This window comes from Dasypus novemcinctus, chromosome 17 (assembly GCF_030445035.2).
Source record: "Dasypus novemcinctus isolate mDasNov1 chromosome 17, mDasNov1.1.hap2, whole genome shotgun sequence".
NCBI classification, from domain to species: Eukaryota; Metazoa; Chordata; class Mammalia; order Cingulata; family Dasypodidae; genus Dasypus; species Dasypus novemcinctus.
This window is the reverse complement of record NC_080689.1, coordinates 8,915,153-8,936,115: the sequence shown is the minus strand read 5'-3', so window position 1 is coordinate 8,936,115 and position 20,963 is coordinate 8,915,153. Positions and strand designations below refer to the sequence as shown.

The window sequence follows — 20,963 nt, the reverse complement described above, 5'->3', positions numbered from 1 at the left end:
GCCAAATCCGTTTCCCAGCCGTCTCACTCTAAACAGCCACGTGGCTCCAGGTGCGTGTTAACATAGCTGGAACCCAGGTCCTCCTCTGTGAAACGAGGGAGCAGAAGAAAAGACTAGCATTGTGACAAGGACTCGGGCTCCTTCAAATCCAGGGGGAGCCCCTCTGAACTCATGCTCTGTCCTGCTTGCTATTCACAGGACTTGGGGCAAGGCATCTAGCCGCCCAACAGTGCCAAATACTTATTTGCAAAACTGTTAAGAACAAAGTAGCAGCACTCATGCCATGGACTGAATTGTGTGCCTAAAAATGGATCCTATTTGGAAAAAGGAACTTTGAAGGTGCGAGGAGTTAAGATGAGGCCCCCCTGGATTCAGGTGGCCCTGATCCTGTATCACTGGTGTCCTTATAAGAAGCGGAGCTCTGGACACAGGCAGACAGAGCAGAGGGCCATTCCGTGGAGGCAGTCACCGGCCAGTCAACCCAGAGCCTACAGTGCAGAGCAAGCACGGCCCTGCCGACACGCTGATCGGGCTTCTGGCTCTTGAACCATGAGCCAGGAAGTGCCGGGCTGTGAAGCCACCCAGCCCCTGGTACTTGGGGCCACGTGGTACTGGGGCCACCCAGGCAACCAAGACAACTGGCCCCTTAGGGTTTTTTTAAAAAGTAGATCAGATAATTTTTCAAAGTGCTTAGCTCAGTGTCTGGCATATATTAGGCACTCAAAGAAATTTTAGCTATGACTAGTTATCTAAAATTCCTTCTAGCTTTAGATTCTGATGTTAGATGGGGCCAATAGGTACTGGTAGACTAAAATGACCATTTGTCAAGTCTTCCCGTTATCCTGGCCTCCAGTGATGAGTTTGGAGAGATGCCATAATTCTCAAAACTTTATTCCACATTTCCCTAGCACGTCTCCCCCCATTTTGATTTTCCCTGAGGCGTTACAATGATTGAGCCCCCTCCCACCCCCACAATTGCTTTGTGTGCAGCTGATTACTGTTATTATCCTTAATTTCCAAAGGAGGAAACAGGCACAATGAGTCCTAGTCTGTGACTAGTTATTTGTGCATAAATAACACCTCAGGTGAAACAGGTGAGGCACAATTTACATCTTGGTATTAAATTAGAAATAGACCCCAGGAATACTTTATTCATGAAATAACTACCAGCAAATGGGGGGGGGGGGTGGGGAAAGCAGAGTGATTCAAGTTCCTTTGCTTTCCTAACAACTTGGTAGTCAATTCAGAGCTCACCTGCCTGCTCTCGCAGTGGACTGCTCCGAGCCTTTGGGTCCCTGACCCTCTTCTGCAGGAGTGAACTGAGCAGTGAGCCCATTCAGTAGACCAAGCATTGTAGCAGAGAGAAGTTGGGTGTTTGCGGCATTGAAGGCCAGGACGCAAGAATCTGAGAAGGATGATTTATTAACAGCCGGCCGGGCTTGGTGGGCTTCTGTCCAAAAAATCCAAGCCCTGAATAGAACTTTTGGGTCCCTTTTATACAGAAGATGTAGGAGTGGGGAGTCAAATGGTGCTTTTATGCAAAAGGACTTTCTTCGTTAGGTTTTCTGAGTTTTAAGTGTTTATCAGATAGTCTTAAATTAACACATATCCCCCACATTCCAGGGAAGCTTGAATTAACACATATAGTCAGGATCCTCCTGGAATATCCAAAGTCTATAGAGCCTATATCACTTAACTGGCTTTCCAGGAACTAGGCATACTTGGATATAGAATATGTTTTTGAATTTATGCACAGGCCATACTGGTATCAGAGGACACTGTTCCCATGACCAATTTTCCACTGTCACAGCCATATGACTTGGCAAGTCCCTGGACTTTTTTAAGCATCAGGGTTTTTCTGGTTATTTTTTTCCATTTGTAAAACAGAGGTAGCCTTCTGATTTGTCCATCTCCCAGGGTTGAGCTAAGTCTGTTCAGTGAGAAAGCATATCTCAAAGTGTGTTGACAACCCATGATGTGCTTGCAGGTATTCACACATTCCACTTCACATCTTCCATTTCCTCAATCAATTTTTATGTGTATTAGGGGTCCCAAGCAAAGATAAAGATAAAGGTAAATGTGGCATGTGCAGATGAAATCAGAAAACTCCTAGGAGAGTAAGTGGACCCCTGTTCTTTCTTTAGGTGGACTATTGTGTGTGAATCTCATTAATAGAGACTCCATGAGCTTTAGAGTGAGGGCCAAGGCTAAGTGGGCCTTGGGCCTGACTCCTTGATGCCTACAAGCCACCACACTGTTACCAAAGATGTATTTAGATCTACGTGCTTCTTGATGGGCACAAAGCATGGAGCTGGGAAATTAAAATGCAAGCCTCACCACATGCTTTTTATTTGGATCAGAGCACTGAGGTCTTGCTCAATGCACACACCTGCTGTTTAACCTGTATGTCTACCAAGCTTATAGTTAACATAAGCCTTAGCTAAGCTCCTTTGCTGACTCAGGCCCATTCACAGAGATGGAATATGTTATGGGTCATCGACCTAGCAGCCACCATCTAAATTGGGGGTCAAGGTTACCATCACCAGTAACGGGATAGAAGCAGGTCTTGCATCCCTGATCCCATGTGCTGAGAAGCACACATTACCCCTGGGGCATGATTTCCCCCAAACTCATGACTTCAGTCCATCAAAACATCAAACAAAACCAAAATGAGAGACGTTTCAAAAATACCTGTACTATCTGACCAGCACTCTTCAAAAGTGACTAAGTCATGAAAGACAAGAAAACACTTTGGAACTGTCACAGCTTGGAGACAAGATAAAGCAACGAGTCTTGGGATCCTGATTCAGATCCTGGACCAGAGAAAGGACAATGGAGGAAACTGGCAAAATCCAAATAGGACTGCAGTTTAGCTAGTGGGGCTTTGTCATGTCTAATTTGTTTTCTTAAGTTGTACCATGGTTTTGTGAGAAGTTAACATTGGGGAAGAAGGTGAGGGGCTGGGTGGGAGCATTCAGTTCTATCTTCGAAACTGCTTTATAAGTCTAAATGTAATCCAAAATAGGTTTTTGGGTTTTTTTTGTTTCTTGTTTGTTTTTAATAAAGTACTGTGCTTTATTTTCCATTTCCCATGAACAACTCTTCCAAGGAGAAATTAGAGCTGGGATTGGAGGTGGGGAGGGGAAGAGAGTAATATCTAAGCTGTTAAATTGCTACAAAGGCTTAAAATTAACATGGCTGTTATTTCTAGCAAAGGAGACCCATGATTGATTTATGCTATGAATGAATAACTGAGAATTAGTTCAATAAGCACCTGCCAACAGCCTTCTTATCCCTAACCCACCACTCCTTCTCCAACCTTCCACCTTCCTGGAAAAAGGAGGCTCACCCACGTAATCAAAGCACATTCCAATTTTTGTGAAAACCACTGCAAAGGCACCAACTCTCCTCTTTTTACATTGTTCTCGTGAAGTACGGAGCTAGGAGCTCAGAATAATAAAGATTGCTGTCATAATTAAGCTCTGGGATGTATTTCAAAGACTCCTAGACATCAGAGATGAAAAAGACCCAGCAGGTCATCCAAACCCAGCTCCCTGCCAGTGCAGGATGACTGTGTGCAATTTGGCAGATCTGTTATCAGGCTATAAAAATTCTAAACTATTCAAAAAATTACCACATTGTATAAATTATGATAAAAAGTTTACCTTATTCCTGGTGATTCTTGAGGGTAGGGGGAAAAAAGTAAGGCCCTGGATAGCTTTCTAAAAACAATTACTGTCCTATTTAGAATATATTTTCCAAGGTGAAAATGTGGTTATTTCTGCTCAGTGTGACAGCCTGGGTTTATTGTTATGCAAGAGTTGCTTTCCTGCATCTGATAATTTAAAATTTAGCACTGACCCCAGCTGTCCCTCAAATGATATTATAAATGTGGCTTGCAATAGTTCCAACTTCTTCTGGCTTAGATTTAAGTGTTGGATTTGAACACAGTTGTATATGATTCTTCTTTTGGCTCAGACATCCAAATCCAAGTGTACATGTCCTTTGAGATTGAAGGCTGGAACGAAACTCCTTAAAGACCTTCAAAGTCCCACACTCAAGCCACAGTACATGCTAAGTTGGGCCATGCCTTCTCCAAGCAGAATCACAAAAGGCCTGGGAGGTACCCACTGAGAGAAAACTTCAGTGGAGAAGAGCAGCGACAATAGCAACAATAAAATCGGAACTGTTTTCAAGGGGTAGAAATTGGAGGAAGATTGAGAAGAATCATTGAAATGCAAGATTTGATTCATAGCCCAGACATACATCCCTGCCTGGAATATGTTTCGATTCTGTGCAAAGTGGAAAGTTTAAAGTCCGGCAAAATCTGTGATAACCACATCCAGCAAGACAGGATGCTTCTCTGTCACCCTTCCATCCTGGGCACTGCAGAGAGGGCCATGGCAACATGAAATACTTTAATCCTGCCCGTTTTTACCTTGAGTTTTCTCTATGTCACACATGCATTTCACCTTTATATTATGTATAAGCAAATGTAGGTCTGGGTATCACGAAAATTTAAAAAGGAGCATTGTGGCCAAAAAAAAAAAAATTGTGCCCAGCCTTTCTTTACAAGCACTGCTTAGGGTGCACCATGTTTGCATTAAGGCCTGGTGGAAACCCACATTATGAAGCATATCCCAAGAACCAGAAGTCCTGCATTTGACATCCTTCATCGCTCTTCTTTTAATATGACTGCATGGAAAATTTATGCAGGCAGGAGAAGGACCCTGCTTAGAAATGGTTGGTGTTCCAAAATTTCATTTGTCAGTTGACTAAAATTTAGAAGGCACTTTCCTAAAGCCTGTATTATAAGTGATGCTTAATTCTCAGGCTGGCTCACAAAAGCCCTTTAACACATTATTGGAGCTGGCACCATGGCCTTGACCATCTCTAGATAGGAACGCTTAACACCTGAGTGCTGAGAGCCCCCGGAGTTCATATTCCTCCAGTGTTTCATGCCAACAGTCTGAATTCTGAGCCCCAAGTCCTAAAGGAAGAGGTAAGGGCCTTGCTGGGGACAGAGGGCCTGGCACTGTCAGTGACAGCACTGCAAGGGTGCTCCAGCTCTAGGGGAACATCTCAAAAGTGATGACATTCCTGTGACTATCACAATGGAGGGAATGAGGCAGATTAAGAATCACATATTCTGCGAGAGGCATGAAAATCAAAACTGTATGAATAGAAAATCCTAATAAGTGCAGCTTTCTTGTGGCCCTCAATAGTAAACTATGAGGTTATTTCCTTTACTCTCCAACTGTTACTCTTATGGGTAATAATGGACATTAACCTAATGTGATTTAACAAAAAATGCCCTTAATTTTTCTTTTCTGTTTTGTTTTGGCACTTTAGGTTGACGAGAATGGGGATGCCTTCGAGCTAGATTAGTTGGGGAGCGGATTCTAACAAAATGCAGGGTGCTAGACATGGCAAGAGCAGGAAACAGAAGGATCTGAGCTTTCTGGATCCTAGAGCTGGAGGCCAAGAGCCTCTGATGGCCTCAGCAGCAAAAGCCCCTGGATCTTCACGCAGCACTTGGTCATCAGTGGGGCTCTCCCACGTTCTCCACGTGGGCTGATTTCTCTCCTGCCACAAACCAGCTTCATGTGCTTTCTGTTGGTCTCTATCCCCGCAGTCTCCTGCTGTTCACAGCCCGCCACCGTCTCTGCTGTCCCCAATCAACTGCTGGTCCATCCTCCAGGCTCCGGCCTCTGTCCCTTCCTCACAACCGCCAGGAGGAAAGAGGGAGTAGGAAGGGAGAAGAATGGACTCACGCAATTCACCTTTTATGGGAACTATAGGCCAAAAGTCATCAGTGGTTGGCGAGACCCTGGATTGGCTGTCCTTGGGTGAGGTGTCCCACCCTGATACAATGAACTCTATTGCGCATGTGGCATAAACTAGGGACTTCCTCACTAAAAAGCATGACAGGAGCCAATTCTCGTGACATTAGTAGTACCTTTTCTTATATTTCAACAAAGTGATACGGGTAAATAAGGAATTCTTGATTCAGCCATGCTCATTTGTGTATGAAGGAACTAGTACTGCCTGGTTGGCAACACCAGCTACCCCAAGGCCTCGGCTTTGCATGTTAATTTCTCACCATAGGAACTGAAGGTATAACTTGTTTAACAGCACACGTTAAAAGAGAAAGATAGGGCTCTCTGCTCCTCCCTGTTCTACAGCCACATCCTTTGTGCAGTGCGAACCACATCCCTGAAATGCAATAGTGAAGGACAGAATGAACAGATTTGGCCATATCGGGTGCCTGGTCACCAAGGCTGCTATAAACTCTGGCAAAGTGCAGGTTGTTGCCAGCAATGAGCCCTTCATTGACCTCAAGTACATGATCTACATGTTCCAGCATGATTCCACCCATGGCAAGTTCAAGGGCACCATCAAGGCTGAGAAGGGGAAGATTGTCATCAATGGAAATCCCATCCCTATCTTTGAGGAGCAAGATCCCACCAACATCAAATGGGGTGATGCTAGTGCTGAATATGTTGTGGAGTTCACTGATGTCCTCACAACCGTGGGAAGGCTGGGGCTCACTTGAAGGGTGGCACCAAAGGAGTCAATATCTCTGTCCCTGACCTGCTATCTGAATAAAGCAGCCAAATATGATGACATCAAGAAGGTGGGGAAGCAGGCATCAGAGGGCCACCAGAGGGCATCCTGGGCTACACTGAGGACCAGATTGTCTCCTGCAACTTTAACTGTGACACCCACTCTTTCACTTTTGATGCTGGGGCTGGCATTGCCTTCAATGACTACTCTGTCAAACTCTTTTCTGCATATGACAATGAATTTGGCTATAGCAATAGGGTGGTGGACTTTATAGTCTACACGACCTCTAAGGAATAAGAGCCCCCTGGACCATCAGCCCCAGTAACAGTAGAAGGGACTGAGAATAGCCCTTCCTCCACAAATTTCATCTCAGACCCCCTGAACTAGGGGAGGGACTCAGAGTGCCCTACCCTGTCATGTGCCATCAATAAAGCACATGGTACTCAATGAAAAAAGTGAGGGAGAGAGAGAAAGCTAGAACCCAGGATACTGATTAACTTTTGCTCTGTTCCAACTCTTTAGAGGAACAGCTATGATGTTTCTAAATGACCAAAAATATGCTACCGAAAATTTAATATAAATACATGTTACTCTGCATACACCTTATCCCTGGAAATTAGTTCTCAGGTCAATTTCAGGCTAAATGTTTAGCACTGCCGTGTTTTCAGATACAACCCCCTTAATTTTTGACTCTTCAACTTCTTCTAAGTCATCAGCACAAGTTATCTTGATGCTATGAGCCAAAACTTCATAGTCACTTGACCTGGCCACTTCAGTCTTTCACTCAGTCAATATTTATTGAGTACCTACTATGGACACTCAGTCAAAGATGGTCTAACTGTAAACACGGGGACGAGCTCAAAGCTCCCAGAAATCTCGGGCAGACTGCCACCAATGCTTTCTTTAGATTCACCATAACAGTCCATTTTCTACCCAGAGCCAAATGAGATGTCACAATTATGGCCAGATTTCCCTACGGGTTCTGAAAAGATAGCATGTGACAACCTAGGCCACAAGCTGGCTTCAGTGTTTTTCAAGCACTCTAAATGGTTCTTTCTACTTCACAGACAGGGAAAGTAAATGATGTCTAAGATTAGGACAGATATCAACCACACCTAGGGGCATTGTCCACACCCCTCAGCCCTGGCAGACAACCAGGCTTTCCCGTAAGTACTACCAAGTCTCTTCATTTGTCCCACCAAGGGCACAGCTGTTACATGTGATCTGAGACACATTTAACGTCTTCCGCCCACTCATGGGATAGGGATTTGATTTCTCACCTCTGGTTAATAGCTGCACAGAACCAGATCTCCTAACCAAGCCACATTTCAAGAAAATTTTATTTCTCTAATCTTGAAACCATGAAGTCACTGTTATCCAGTAAATGATAGCTAAATCTTTTTGGAAGTTGTTTGTTTGATTTTCTTGACTATTCTGAGAAATTTCAAACTAGCGCATGATAATGAAGGGGAGACTTCAGTCTCCTCCTAATGCTCAACTTTCGACCACACTTCCAAATCTTGTCTTAGCTTCTTAGGCGGGGACAAAATGGATTCTTTTCAAGAAACAAGCTTCCAAGATCAAAGACTTACAAAGCACTTTGGTTAGAAAAGCTTGTAAGAAGGGGAAAGCAGAGGAAAAAAAAGCTTGGTTTCTAGATAGCACAGAAACTCAGACTGAAGGACCTTGAAGCTATGGAAAATTTTGAAGTCATTCACAAATGCTGTATCTACCCTTGACAGGTCATTTCATTCTATTTAGCACGTTTCATTCTCTGTGGTTTATAAGCTCTTAAGCAAATGTATCAGATAATACAGTATATCAGACTGACAACCTAACTGAATTTCCCCTGTGGTGTGAGCAAAACACTGTTCCAAAAAGTAATAATGCAAAAAGAAAGGGAACAAATGGGTCGTACAGATCATGCCTTCACATTTGGTTTCAGACAAGAGAACCTGAACTTGATTTCTGTTTAGATCAGTTGTCTACCAGTTGGAAACTGGGTGCCTAGCACTGCATGCTGCTCAGTAATATGAGCTGAGCTTTAAATAGCAGCCAAATAACCATGTGGTGGCTGGCAGCATCCTACTTGTCGCAATAAGAGCGATCTGTTTCAAAGTAAAGCCACATAACAAGAGGGCAAGGAAAGCTGGTGTGGAGGAGACCCGTTTTTCATTATCACTCTGTGTTTTCCTATATATATATAAAAATGCATTCCTCATTTAAAAGGGTACTAATTCAATTTGGATATTTTATTGTATTTTTTTGATTGGCCAACCACATTGGGAAACCCACCCAAGTCATTCCTGAGATGATTTCTCTTCTTTGGTGGTCTGTTTTCTCTAAAGGGGACATAATATTACCATTGATATCCTCCCCAGCAAGTTTTTCCAGTTCCCATCCCCTTCCTGGGCAATCTTAAACAAGCAAAGGCAGCGAAATGTAAGATGTTGCTAAGAAGCATAAGGGAAAAGGAAATGGCAATCCACTGACCTTTGAATAGTAGGGTAAGAAATCCCACATCAGAAACATCTTAAAGAAAGTATAGAAATACAGTAATTCAAAATAGATCCCATTTACAGAGAATTTACTTTCTAACAGGTACTGTTACAAATACCTTGCATGAATATTGTTACATCCTTACTTCATAGATGAGGAGACTGAGGCACTGGGAGGTTATGAATTTGTCAAGGTCCCACTGCTAATAAATGATGAAACAGGGATTCCAACTCTGGTGGTCTCTTTCCAGAATCCTCTCTTTAACTGCAATGCCATCCTTTACCACGTATGCTGCATGTATCACAGTTATACACACATGTATTGTGTATATACATGTGTGCACACTTGTGCATGTGTGCAAATGCATGTGCATGTGTCTGTGTGTGCACACATGGAATTTAGTGAGGACTCTGTTGACAGTCAACTGCGGGCCAGACTCTGCACCATGGTCTTTGTCCAGTTACATTGTTTGGGGAAAAGTGAAGAGGCTGTGTAACTTGCCTGGAGGCATACTGGTAGGTTTTATATTCTGAAGCCCCATTTTCTTTCCCCTATCCCATAATGGATGCCCTCTCTAACAATGAAAGCAATGACTTCCAATAATAAACATAAGAAAGACATTTCTGCAAGACAACATTTGCTTTTTAAATAGTAAATATTTTAGTTTGCAAAGATGCTCAAAGCAGATACCCATGAAAGTCACTGACTTTAAAAATAGGAATTTATTAGCTTACAACCTTACAATTTTGAGGCCGAGAAAAATGTCCAATTCATGGCATCATCAGGTGATGCTTTCTCCCTTAGGCCTGGCTGCTGGTAATCCTGGATCCCTCTGTCACATGACAAGGCATAGAGTGGTATCTGCTGGTCTAGCCCTTCTCTCTCAGGTTTCATTGCTTTAAGTGTTTTGCTTCCGTGGTTATTTAATTTTTCTCTGTATTCATTCCATTTATAACTTCAATAAGAAGAGTAACACCCGCCCTGGGTCATGTCTTAATTGAAGCAACCTCATCACAACGTCCTATTTGCAAAGGTTTACCCCCACAGGAACGGATTAGCTTTGAGAACATGATTTTCTGAGGGTACATTATACAGTCCCTAACTACCTCAATAGACTTTCTATTTTACCTTTAGAGTGGCACAAGCTATTCAAGTGGTTTCCAACTCCCCATTCCAATCCAATCACTCCAGATTTTAGGTTACTGAGACCACTGAGCAGATCTCAGACACCTTGACACACTACACCATCCCATTTAATCCCCAAAGTCCCAAAGACTAATGCACAATGAATAGCCAGTAGAGGATTTAAAAGTGGCTCTCACTTTGAGCAATGGTTTTTCATGTATGTAAATAATGCATCCTGTAAATCTAACCATTCTAAGAAATTTGTCTATTTTCACACAAATATATTCAAGACATTTCCCTACACTATTAGGGAGAAGCCTGACAGCGTCAAAGAAAGAGCATGGAGATTCAAGCAGACTTGGAAACCTTTAATCCTTCCTAACTGTGTGGCCTTGGACAGGTTATACAAATTTCTCAAAAGGGAATGACTCCCACCAGGCAATATACAAAAACTATTGGCACAGGTTAAGTGCTCAGAAATCAGATGATTGCTATTATGAATCTTGTCTTGACTTTATCTAAAGGAAAATTTATAGAGCACTTTTCATTTTTTCTAAATGATTTCTAATAGTCCACAATTATTTAACTCACGATAACTTTGGGTGGATGGTCATTCGTAGTCCTCCTTTAAAAAATATATCCACATTGAGGAAGCGGCTGTGGCTCAATCAGTTGGGCTCCCATCTACCGTATGGGAGGCCCTGGGTTTGTGTCCCGGGGCCTCCATGTGAAGGCAGGCTCGCCCGCAAGCACCGTGGAGTGCCGCCTGGCCCATAAGCACCATGGAGAGCCTACCCAGCAAGGTGACACAACAACAACAACAAGAAAAGGGAGACGAAGCAAAAACACAGAAGAGTGCAGCAAATGGCAACAGAGAGCAGAAAACAAGCAAGCTGCAAAGGGGGGGGTAAATAAATACAGACACAGAAAAACACACAGCAAATGGACAGAGAGCAGACAGCAAGCAAAAAGCTGTAAGGAGGGGGGAGAAAAATTATATACATCCACATTGAAAAGAGCAAAGTGACTCAAAAAGCAAGAAGACTACTGAAATTAAAGACTTATACACTGACCAGGTTGGCTTGAGGATGAGCTGTGCTGTTCTGTTATCAAGTACAGAAAATCTTTTAAATATTTAATGATGCAAAAATATTAAGGCTATTGACTTTGTACGGTTCTCTTCTAGTTACCAAACAGAATTATTAATACTGCTTGATTTTAGTGGTAGAGTTTTGGGTGAAATTTGTTTTGTTTTTATTTTTTGGTCCATTTGTACTTTCTAAATTGATGAATATATATTACTTTTGTAAAGAAAAACAACTTGGATAATTAAAAGATTTCTTTAACATATTTTTCTCCCCTGTGTCTGTGAATTGGCAGTGGCAGAGTTTGAACACTATGTACTTTTCAAAAATCTCAGCAGATAGAAAAATTTTAGACTTTAGATCAATTTTAGAAATTGATCTTAGATTAATTTAAATATCTTGCTCAATGAAAAATTCCTTGTGAACAGTTGAAAATATTAGAAACACAAAACTATATTGAAGATACTATCAATCAATCAAAAACTACAGTATCTGCATTTGCAGATATTGTCCCTCTTCCCAGGTGCCATAAAATGTTGCACTGGTAGTATTGGTATACAATGGGGCCAATTGTATAAAGAGTAAAAAACAATTCTTCTTCCATATCCTCTTTTAAGGATAAAATAGTCTAATTCTACTATTAGTGAGTAAGAGATACAAGAATTTTGGGGGGTAAAAATGGAGCCAATTTTGAAAATTCTCTTTCTAATCCTTTTATCATTCCTCTTTCCTAAATTACACTTTGCTTTTTATCTTAGCATAATTTTCCTGGATTCAAAATGGACAATCTAAAACATATAATACAGAATACAAGTCCTAGGTTCTAGTTCAATATCATTGTCTTTGATTGTCCATTAACAGGAGGCTGAGTATTCCCATCAAACCAATGGGTGGCTTTGTGACAGTGAATGACAGTCACTGACATTCTTTAAGGGAGAACCAAAACTAATACTGTCAGAAATGAACAAGAAATTTCCTTTTCCAATACTTATCAAGCAAGTCAAGGAGCATTTAACTTCATGAGCAAGATGGAATCTTCTAAATAGACCATAACATACCAACATACTGAGGCTGCGGCCATTTTATTTTCCTACTAAAAATTTTAACAGGTCTATTCTTCAACTGTATTGACTCTCTGTTATCTTATCTATATGCTTAGCTGATAAGTCAAGAGTATTACATCTGATCTATGCCAGGTGATTTGTCAATCTTTCTGTGACTCCAACACCTAACTCTGGGACTACTGCATGGTAAATGTATAAGAGCTTTTGCTTGTTTTCTGGTTTTGCTTTTTCAAACAACCTCAACTGAATAAGTGTTTTCTGTATTCTGCACATTTTCACATATGTGACCTCCTTTAATGTAGGCTATCACTGCCCCTCCACACATATATTGGCATGTGTTCTTTCCTATGTGATGTTCTCCTCTACACAGAATTTTCTTTTTTTTAGATTTATTTTCATTTATTTCTCTCCTCTCCCCCCTCCCCAGTTGTCTGTTCTCTGTGTACATTTGCTCCGTGTTCTTCTTTGTCCACTTCTGTTGTTGTCAGCACGGGAATCTGTGTTTCTTTTTGTTGCGTCATCTTGCTGTGTCAATTCTCCGAGTGTGCGGCACCATTCTTGGACAGGCTGAACTTTCTTTTGCGCTGGGCAGCTCTTCTTATGGGGTGCACTCCTTGTGCGTGGGGCTCCCCTATGCGGGGGACACCCCTGTGTGGCAGGGCACTCCTTGCACACATCAGCACTGTGCGTGGGCCAGCTCCACACGGATCAAGGAGGTCCAGGGTTTGAACCGCGGACCTCCCATGTGGTAGACAGACGTCCTATCCATTGGGCCAAGTCCGCTCCCCTACATAGAATTTTCAAAAGCACACAAGCTTGCTCTCATTTTCCCAGTCCTTAAGAATGCTCTTTCTTGGCCCTACATTTTCTTCTACCCACATCCAAGCCTGTCTATATTCATTCAAAAGCAACCTTCTTTCTGAAGTTGCATAACAAGTTGTCCCCACTTTCTCAAATCTCATTAACTCTACAGCCAATCAAAACTGGCTTCTATCTCCACCACTCCCCCAAAACATCTGTTGTCAGCATTGCCAACAATCTGTAAGTTTTCAAATCCAAACCCAAGTAACTTTTCTTTCCCTGTCTTCCTTTTCCTCTCAGCAGCATCATCCCTTCTTAAAAAATTCTCCCCTCTGGGTTTCCTTGATACTATGTTTCCCATTAATCCTTCTATGTTACTATATTTCTGGCCTCTCTGCATGGTCAGTCTTCTACTAACCTTCTAAATGGTGTATTCTCCAGGACTGGGAGAGTTCTCTCTAGCCTTTCTCCATAGTGGTCTCTGCTTTCTCGTGGCCTTAGATATCATGTACATGCTGATAACTCCCAAATGTGTATCTTCATCCCAGGTTGATCCTTTGAATTCCCAACTGCTACATCCAACTTGGAGTGTTTCAACTTGGACATTTCACAGGAATCTCAAATATTACATCATCCAAATGGAACCGTGGAGTCTTCTCTCCCTCAGTCCTGTTCCCATCCTGGCCTTCCCTCTCTCAGTCTTCTCCACCTACTCATTGGCTTACTCTAGAAATCTGAGAGTCATTCTTATTCTTCCCTCTTCTCATCCCTATCAAGTCTCCCAGCAAGTTCTTTCAATTTTACTTCTCAAAATATACTATAATGACCCAAAGGCTCTGAATTAATTGGCTTTCCTACTTTTCCAACTTCATCACAATCCCCTCAACATCCAGCCTCACAAGCCTGCCTTCAGTTCCTAGAACAGGTCAAGCTCATTTTTCACTCTCAGGCCTTTCCTTTCCCTCCCTGAAATCCTCCTACTTCCCCTTTTCACTAGGATAGATCCTTATTAAATTTTATGCATTAGAATAAAAATCATTTCCTTAGAAAGATATTCCCTGACTATCCAAAATCATGGTTTTATCTATCATTATGTCCTGTGTAATTTTCTTTAGAAAATTTATCACAATTTATAACACAATTTATACCTTCTTAGTCATTTTTTTTCACTTTTTTATTGTCTATACCCCTTGCTAGAATACCAGCTTCAGGAAGGGAAGAACCATGTCTATATATCCTCTATCTAGCAACATTTGTGACATAACAGTGTGCACATGACAACTATTTGCTGAATAAAATAGTGAATATTATAGGATGAAGAAATTGAGCCAAAATGAGGTAGAATAACTTGTCTAAATTAAAAGTTTAAAATCCAGGTTTGGAATCAAGTCTTCAGATGGAGATTCATCACCTTTCCCACCACACCACGGGATTCTCCCTATAGGAGACCTGACAAGAAGGAGGTCATGGAGAACTTAGTTGGCTCAATGTGCTGCAGGGGGATTGAATGAATCAGCTAAGCTAGGCTGCTTTAGAAAGGAATTCTTTTGTCCAACAGGGTTTATAACTACCAAGTAAATATTCACGACCAGCTATCATTTACTAGGTACTAGTAGTATCCAGAAAATGCACACAGACACAGCCATTGGACATTTATAGGGTAAGACATGATGACAAATCCATTGCACATGCATCTCCACAAATACTCTGGAGCCAAGGAAGAGGAGGCCATGACAGCATACACTGAATCTCTCCTTTGTCCCTCACTCACAGGTGGGACACATGCAAAAGCACAATAATGAAATGTGCCCCCTTTTCAGACAATCTTGAACACTCGAGAGATAGATATTTGGATACATGTATATGAACACATAAATACAGGCATTGCTCATATACATAAATGTATATATTATAGATATACAAAATATTTGTATATATACATAAATATTATGTGTATACATATCTATGTGTGTATTCATACATATATATTTATAAATACATACATAGGTTTATCCAAACCCAAACACACACATACAAAGGTAAATCCAACTTCCTACTTGACATATCTGCAGATATTTACATACAACCATAAAATTCTTGAGAAAAAACTTCCCTCATATTTTGGGGGTAAAGAGACTATTTCAATATTTCCTATATTGTCTCTGTATATGTTACACTAGAATATGCATGAGGCAATAAGAATTTTTCTTTATATGTCACTCTTTATTAAGCTCTGTTGATTCAAAATCTATTTATTTAGATATTTTTCAATGCCAATACTATCTGCAAGTGCTGCTGAATTTTTCTTTAAAAGTGGCAGTCTCTTTTTAGAAATAATGGAAAAGAAATGCTAAGAAAATAAAAAAGGAATTTATATAAAGGAAAAACTGTCCTCCATTTTTCAGTGAATTATATTACAGTAACTCCTGGACTCTCACAAGAATGGGAATATGAAAATTTTGCTGCGTGTGCATTATTTTATCCCAGCAAGTCCTTTCCCATCCTAAATTATCTTATTTAACACTCAGTATCAGTGCAAGAAGTCAATTATTCCAACCATGCTTATTTCATAAAACCAATTTAGCTTATCCCTGCCATTTGTGTGGACAGGAAAAACCACCATTACCTGAGGAATTCTAAATCATTCTAACTTATCTTTAGAGATACTTTATAAACCAATTACATAAAGTTTAGAAATATAAGCATAAAAGACTCCTTGGACATACCAGATGGATCACTATACCGATTCCACCCTACAATTGCCTTTCCATTTTTCATAGTCAGAGTGGGGCAAAAATGACTCAAGAGCCAGAGTGGGCCTCTGTCATCTTAAACTTGTTTTCTCCCATATTTCCCAAGCCCCACGATATGGTTGAGGCTGGTCTTAATTGCTCCTGAAGATATAGCTCCTAGCATGTGCCTTGGTTAACTGTTTCAGAAACTCTGTGCTCTAACTGGATGTTTTTATTTTTTTCCTCTTTTGCTTCTAAGAATATTAAATGTTCATTTGTTAATTTATTCTTTTTTTTAAATATTTATTTATTTCTCCCCCCCCCCCCCCCATTGTCTGCTCTTTGTGTTCATTGTGTGTGTGTTCTTCTGTGCCTGCTTGTATTCTCATTAGGAGGCTCCAGGAACCGATCCTGGGACCTTATGGAGTAAGAGAGAGGCAATTGTTCTCTTGAGCCACCTCAGCTTTCTGATCTGCTGCATCTCTTATTGTCTCTCTTCTGTATCTCTTTATGTTGCATCATCTTGCTGCACCAGCTCTCCACATAGGCCAGCACTCCTGAGCAGGGCAGCACTTCTGCACGGAACAGTACTTTGCGCAGACCAGCACTCCACGTGGGCCAGCTCACCACACAGGCCAGCTTGCCTTCACCAGGAGGCCCTGGACATCAAACCCTGGACCTCCTATATGGTAGATGGGAGCCCATTTGATTGAGCCACATCCACTTCCAGTTTATTCTTTTTATATAATATATATGATGTTAAATATTTCTAGTCCTCCTTAATCTTTAACATATTTAAAGTACTGTCTTCCCCTGTTCTTTTTAGGATTTTTCCACCTCTACTTGATCATCACTGAAAAAATGTCTCCATATATTTAATTCCTTCAAACAATCAAAAAGAAATTTAGTTTTCTATTTCATCTCTTTTTTTATGGGCCCCTCACTCCCAGTGACTTCCTAATTCTATGTAGCCACAGAACTACTGACCATTTCCTAAAAATCCTCCCACCAGCAGACTGATATCCATCTTATTTTCATTAGTCTCATAGGGTTGCCTATCCCCTCTAGCATTTGAAGCTTCCTTCTCTGTGAGGCCAACTTGGTCATTTTCATAAAAATATAAATCAAATTATGTACTGGACTGAATGTGTCCTCATCAACTGAGTTAAAAGTTAAGCAGTATCTAGGGAAACAAAGCTATATTACTTTTACCCAAGAGAAAGTTGATTTTTTACATTTGTTTTGCTCAAATATATTGATTTCCACCGTTCACTTTATCTCTTTCTATCCAAGCTTATCATTGTAACATACATACACATATCTAAATACCGATATGTTCAGCATCATATACCTTTATAAATTGATTTAATCCTCAAATTCAATAAATATATTTCATAAGATTAATGATGAAAATGACCAGTAGGAGCATACTGGCTGTTTTATGTGTGTTTATGTGTGTTTTTATTTTTAATGTGTATAGTACCTACTGCCCCCGAACCAAATACAATCTGAAAAGATCACAAATTTCATCAAAATCCAAGGGTATAATACACTACCCTCTTTATTCAATTTTTAGAAGTGTCATTGAAAAACTATCTTATTTATTAAGTTGAAACTTTATGATGCAAAATCAACACTCTTAAAAAAGATTTTAACACTTTGCTTGGAGGCTCTGAAAATTAACTATTACATCAAATGGAGAAATAAAAGGAAACATTTTATCCCAAATCAGATATAAGGCTGTTGCAACAATGCATTGTATATCTCTGCTATTTTAAAGCATATTTTACTCATTGACATAGCAAACACAACTTACCTCTCTTCTTTCTCGGGACTGCCGATAAATAGATCAGGAAATATGTTTGAAATTAACGTGATTGATGCATTACAACTATAAAATACTTCCAAAGTGTGGATCTGTGTAAAAGTGTCATACACATCAGATATTGAGCCAATTGCCTCATGATGGATGTATGTTAGCCGTATAAGTGTTCTAGAGAGCGAGGATAACCATCTGAAATTTATAAATATTCAAATCTTTACTTAAAGCAGCTTGTATGAGAAATTTAAATAACATACAGTACACCAGAAAAAGGCTCCATTCCAAAGTTCTACAAAAAGAATTGTATTTACAGATGATATGAACCAATCCAATGCATCCAGCATCGTCTGGAAAACTTAATAGTATGCCATAACTTAATATCACAGTCAATATGCATGGCAGAACTCATAATTATTTTTCTAATAATCAAGCCAAAAGCAGAGAAGTCAAATGAAGCAATATAAAAATGAAACAGAAAAGATAAAGGGAAATCCCACAAAAATGTTTATGATATAACTGAAATGGCTTGAGAAACTTAGTTAAACCCCTGAAGTTTATTTTTTCATTTGAAGCAAGTCTTGAAGCTCAGTCAAATGCCCTCTTCATTCTGTGCCTACTTCAGACCCTATTCCTCCCAAAGCTTCCTCTCATAAAAACAAGACATAATGGCAAAGTACAAGTTTTGCAGAGAGACGCAGGCAATCTCTCCATCGCAGGAAATCTATGTTGGAGGCAGCACTCTATCCCGCAGCATCTTCTAGGCGGTCACTTTCTTGGCCTCTGAGTCATGCCTCTTGCATTCACAACAGCTGTGGAACAAAACGCTGTGTACCAAGCCCAGCTCCCATGTAATTTCTCTTTTTCTTCACTAGCACCAAGTTCCTGGATGGAGGCTTCCAAAGTGCAAATACCCCCTAGAACTTTCAGATGGATTTGATTTCAATCAAAATTAGTGCCAAATGAATATCTTTGATATGCAAAATGTCTACACTAGTAAATAATAAGGAATTATTTTCCCCACAAAAACTTTTTTCAGGAGGTTAAAAGAAATAGCAGATCTGTAAACATTAATAATCTAGTACTAAGATGAAAAATTGAGGGACTGTAATTAAGGGAATCAAATGATCAGAAGACCAGGAACCCATAAAATCTTGGGAAAAGTTAATATTTCATGGTCTTTATAAAGCAAGGCTATTGTGATTCTCATATGGAAGTGTTTTGAAAGTTTATAGCTAGTGGATATTAAAAGCACGTTTCTTCAATAAATTTTCACATACTGAATATCTTAGCAATATAATTTTTAATAAGAGCTTTAAAATATCAAATAGAACTATGTATTAAGCTAAGGTGCATGGATTTTACATATTTTAAACCATGTTATATATACAATTAACCCACTGTAAGTTCATAAAATCCAAACTATATTATGTACAATTTTGGTGTACAGATTTACTGCTTTTAAAAATAGTTTTAGTTTTATATAAGTGTGCATAATTAAGTGAAAATAGGTAACCAACTACTGTTGGTAAGAAAGTGAAGTAAGCACACATTCTCAGTTTTGTTTGTTGTGGCCCATTTTAACTAATGAGTTTGCATGGCTCCTGCTACAACAACAACTGCGATCTATTTTTAAATAATGAATAATTTACTGACAGGAGTCAGTGGATATGGATGTGGCTATGTATGCATGTGGAGAAGAAATGAATCAAATTACTCTGACAACATTTGTTTTCTGTTCTTAATCATTCTCGAAAGTTTTTTGTTATTTTTGTTTGTTTGTTTTTGTTTTTTTTAAGCAGCAGCAGAAGTGAATGCCAGGAGGCTTTAAACCAAATCTTGACTTGCCCCACGTGGCTGTTACACTCTTATCAGGCCTTTGCAACCTGCACGAACTCTAACCTGTGCAGGTAAAGGAAAGCCCCTGTTACCTGCTTCCTAAAGAGCTAGACAGATCTTTGATAGCATGGAGAGAAAACGGAAATATGGTGGTGTCCGGAGAGATTGTAGGACCCTTCTTTTCCTAAGAAATCACAAGTAAAGCTGTTAACCCAAATAGCAAGGGAAAAGTTACATCAACTGATTCTACCCTGGGATCCCAGAAACAAACATTTTTAAAGTATACTCTCTTTTAAAATCTCTTAAGAAAATGCTGGTGACAGTGGGTTGATCAGTGATGCATCTGAATATACCGACCAACAACTAAAAATAGTAATCCTGCAAGCAGAGAAAAAAATACCCCAGCTGGGGCCAGAAAAAATGCCCAGCCATACTGAACAGAAGGGGAGAAATCCAAGCAGTCCTTCAGCTTCATGCTTTTGTAGCTTTCCATGTCAGCCACTGCCTGGACCCAGATGACGTAGAGCACCACCACGAGGGAGAACAGGATGCCTGAGGAGGGAAACACAGAGCGCTAGCCTTGCTGAAGGCGGGTGCCCAGGAATACTGTTTAGAACAACCACTTGCCCGCTATCAAGCCTCTAAAAACGGGATACTGCCTAAATCACCTCTTTCTTATCAGCTTCTTTGTTTTGCTTTATTCACACATCTTTAATTGTAAAGCATGGAGGTGAGGGCTACAGCAGCACCTAAGAGTAGTAATAGCTGGTTGAGTACTTACCTTGCACCAGGCACTGGATTAGGTGCTTGCGATTGATGAGTCAAAGATCCCTGCCCTGGTGGAGTTTACATTTGAACATCTATTCACCTGTGGGATGACAAGCTGGTGGCTTTTGGAGCTGATTTCCAGCCTTTCTAACTATTGTCATGCTATTGTAACACAACTAACTAGTGCTGCAGTTAAATATGGTCATGAGAAGAGACCCCAAGGTAAGCACCAGATAAGAACAGAGATGAAAGCACTGAAATAACATAGTAGGATATATATGATTCATAAAATTGGAATATAGCTGTGGAAGATTCACTGAAGCATAAATAAAATTTTGACTTGATAGATAAAGGAGGGGAGATTGATAATAAAAGATTCTGTGGAATATAAATCCACAGTTTGAGAGCAAGAGATTTACTAAACAAAACCAAAACAAGACAAAACAGGATAACAAAATGCCTAACCACTAACTAGTAGGCAACATCATAATTTATCAACAGTTTTAATGCAATTATAATCCCCCAATGCAAATGCGCTTTTGAAATTTTAAGAGTGGAGAAAGCATTATGATTTTGGACCCTTGGCCTAGTAAGAAATATGGCAAAAGATCTCTGAATTCTGAAATTTGAGAACCCCACTACACATGTATTTTTCCACATACCT

General features: G+C 40.2%; 1 protein-coding gene across 2 annotated transcripts in view; it reads right to left on the bottom strand.

Moving 5' to 3' along the window:
- Positions 1-17,888: 17,888 nt before the first annotated feature.
- Positions 17,889-20,963, bottom strand: part of TMEM182 (transmembrane protein 182) — a 61,389-nt gene continuing 58,314 nt past the window's right edge. For both annotated transcript variants that reach the window (XM_004471270.4, XM_012530118.2), the window contains exon 5: positions 17,889-20,083. In XM_004471270.4, coding sequence (XP_004471327.1) covers positions 19,863-20,083 — 221 coding nt within the window. In that variant the 3' untranslated portion in view covers positions 17,889-19,862. The remainder of the gene's footprint in view (positions 20,084-20,963) is intronic.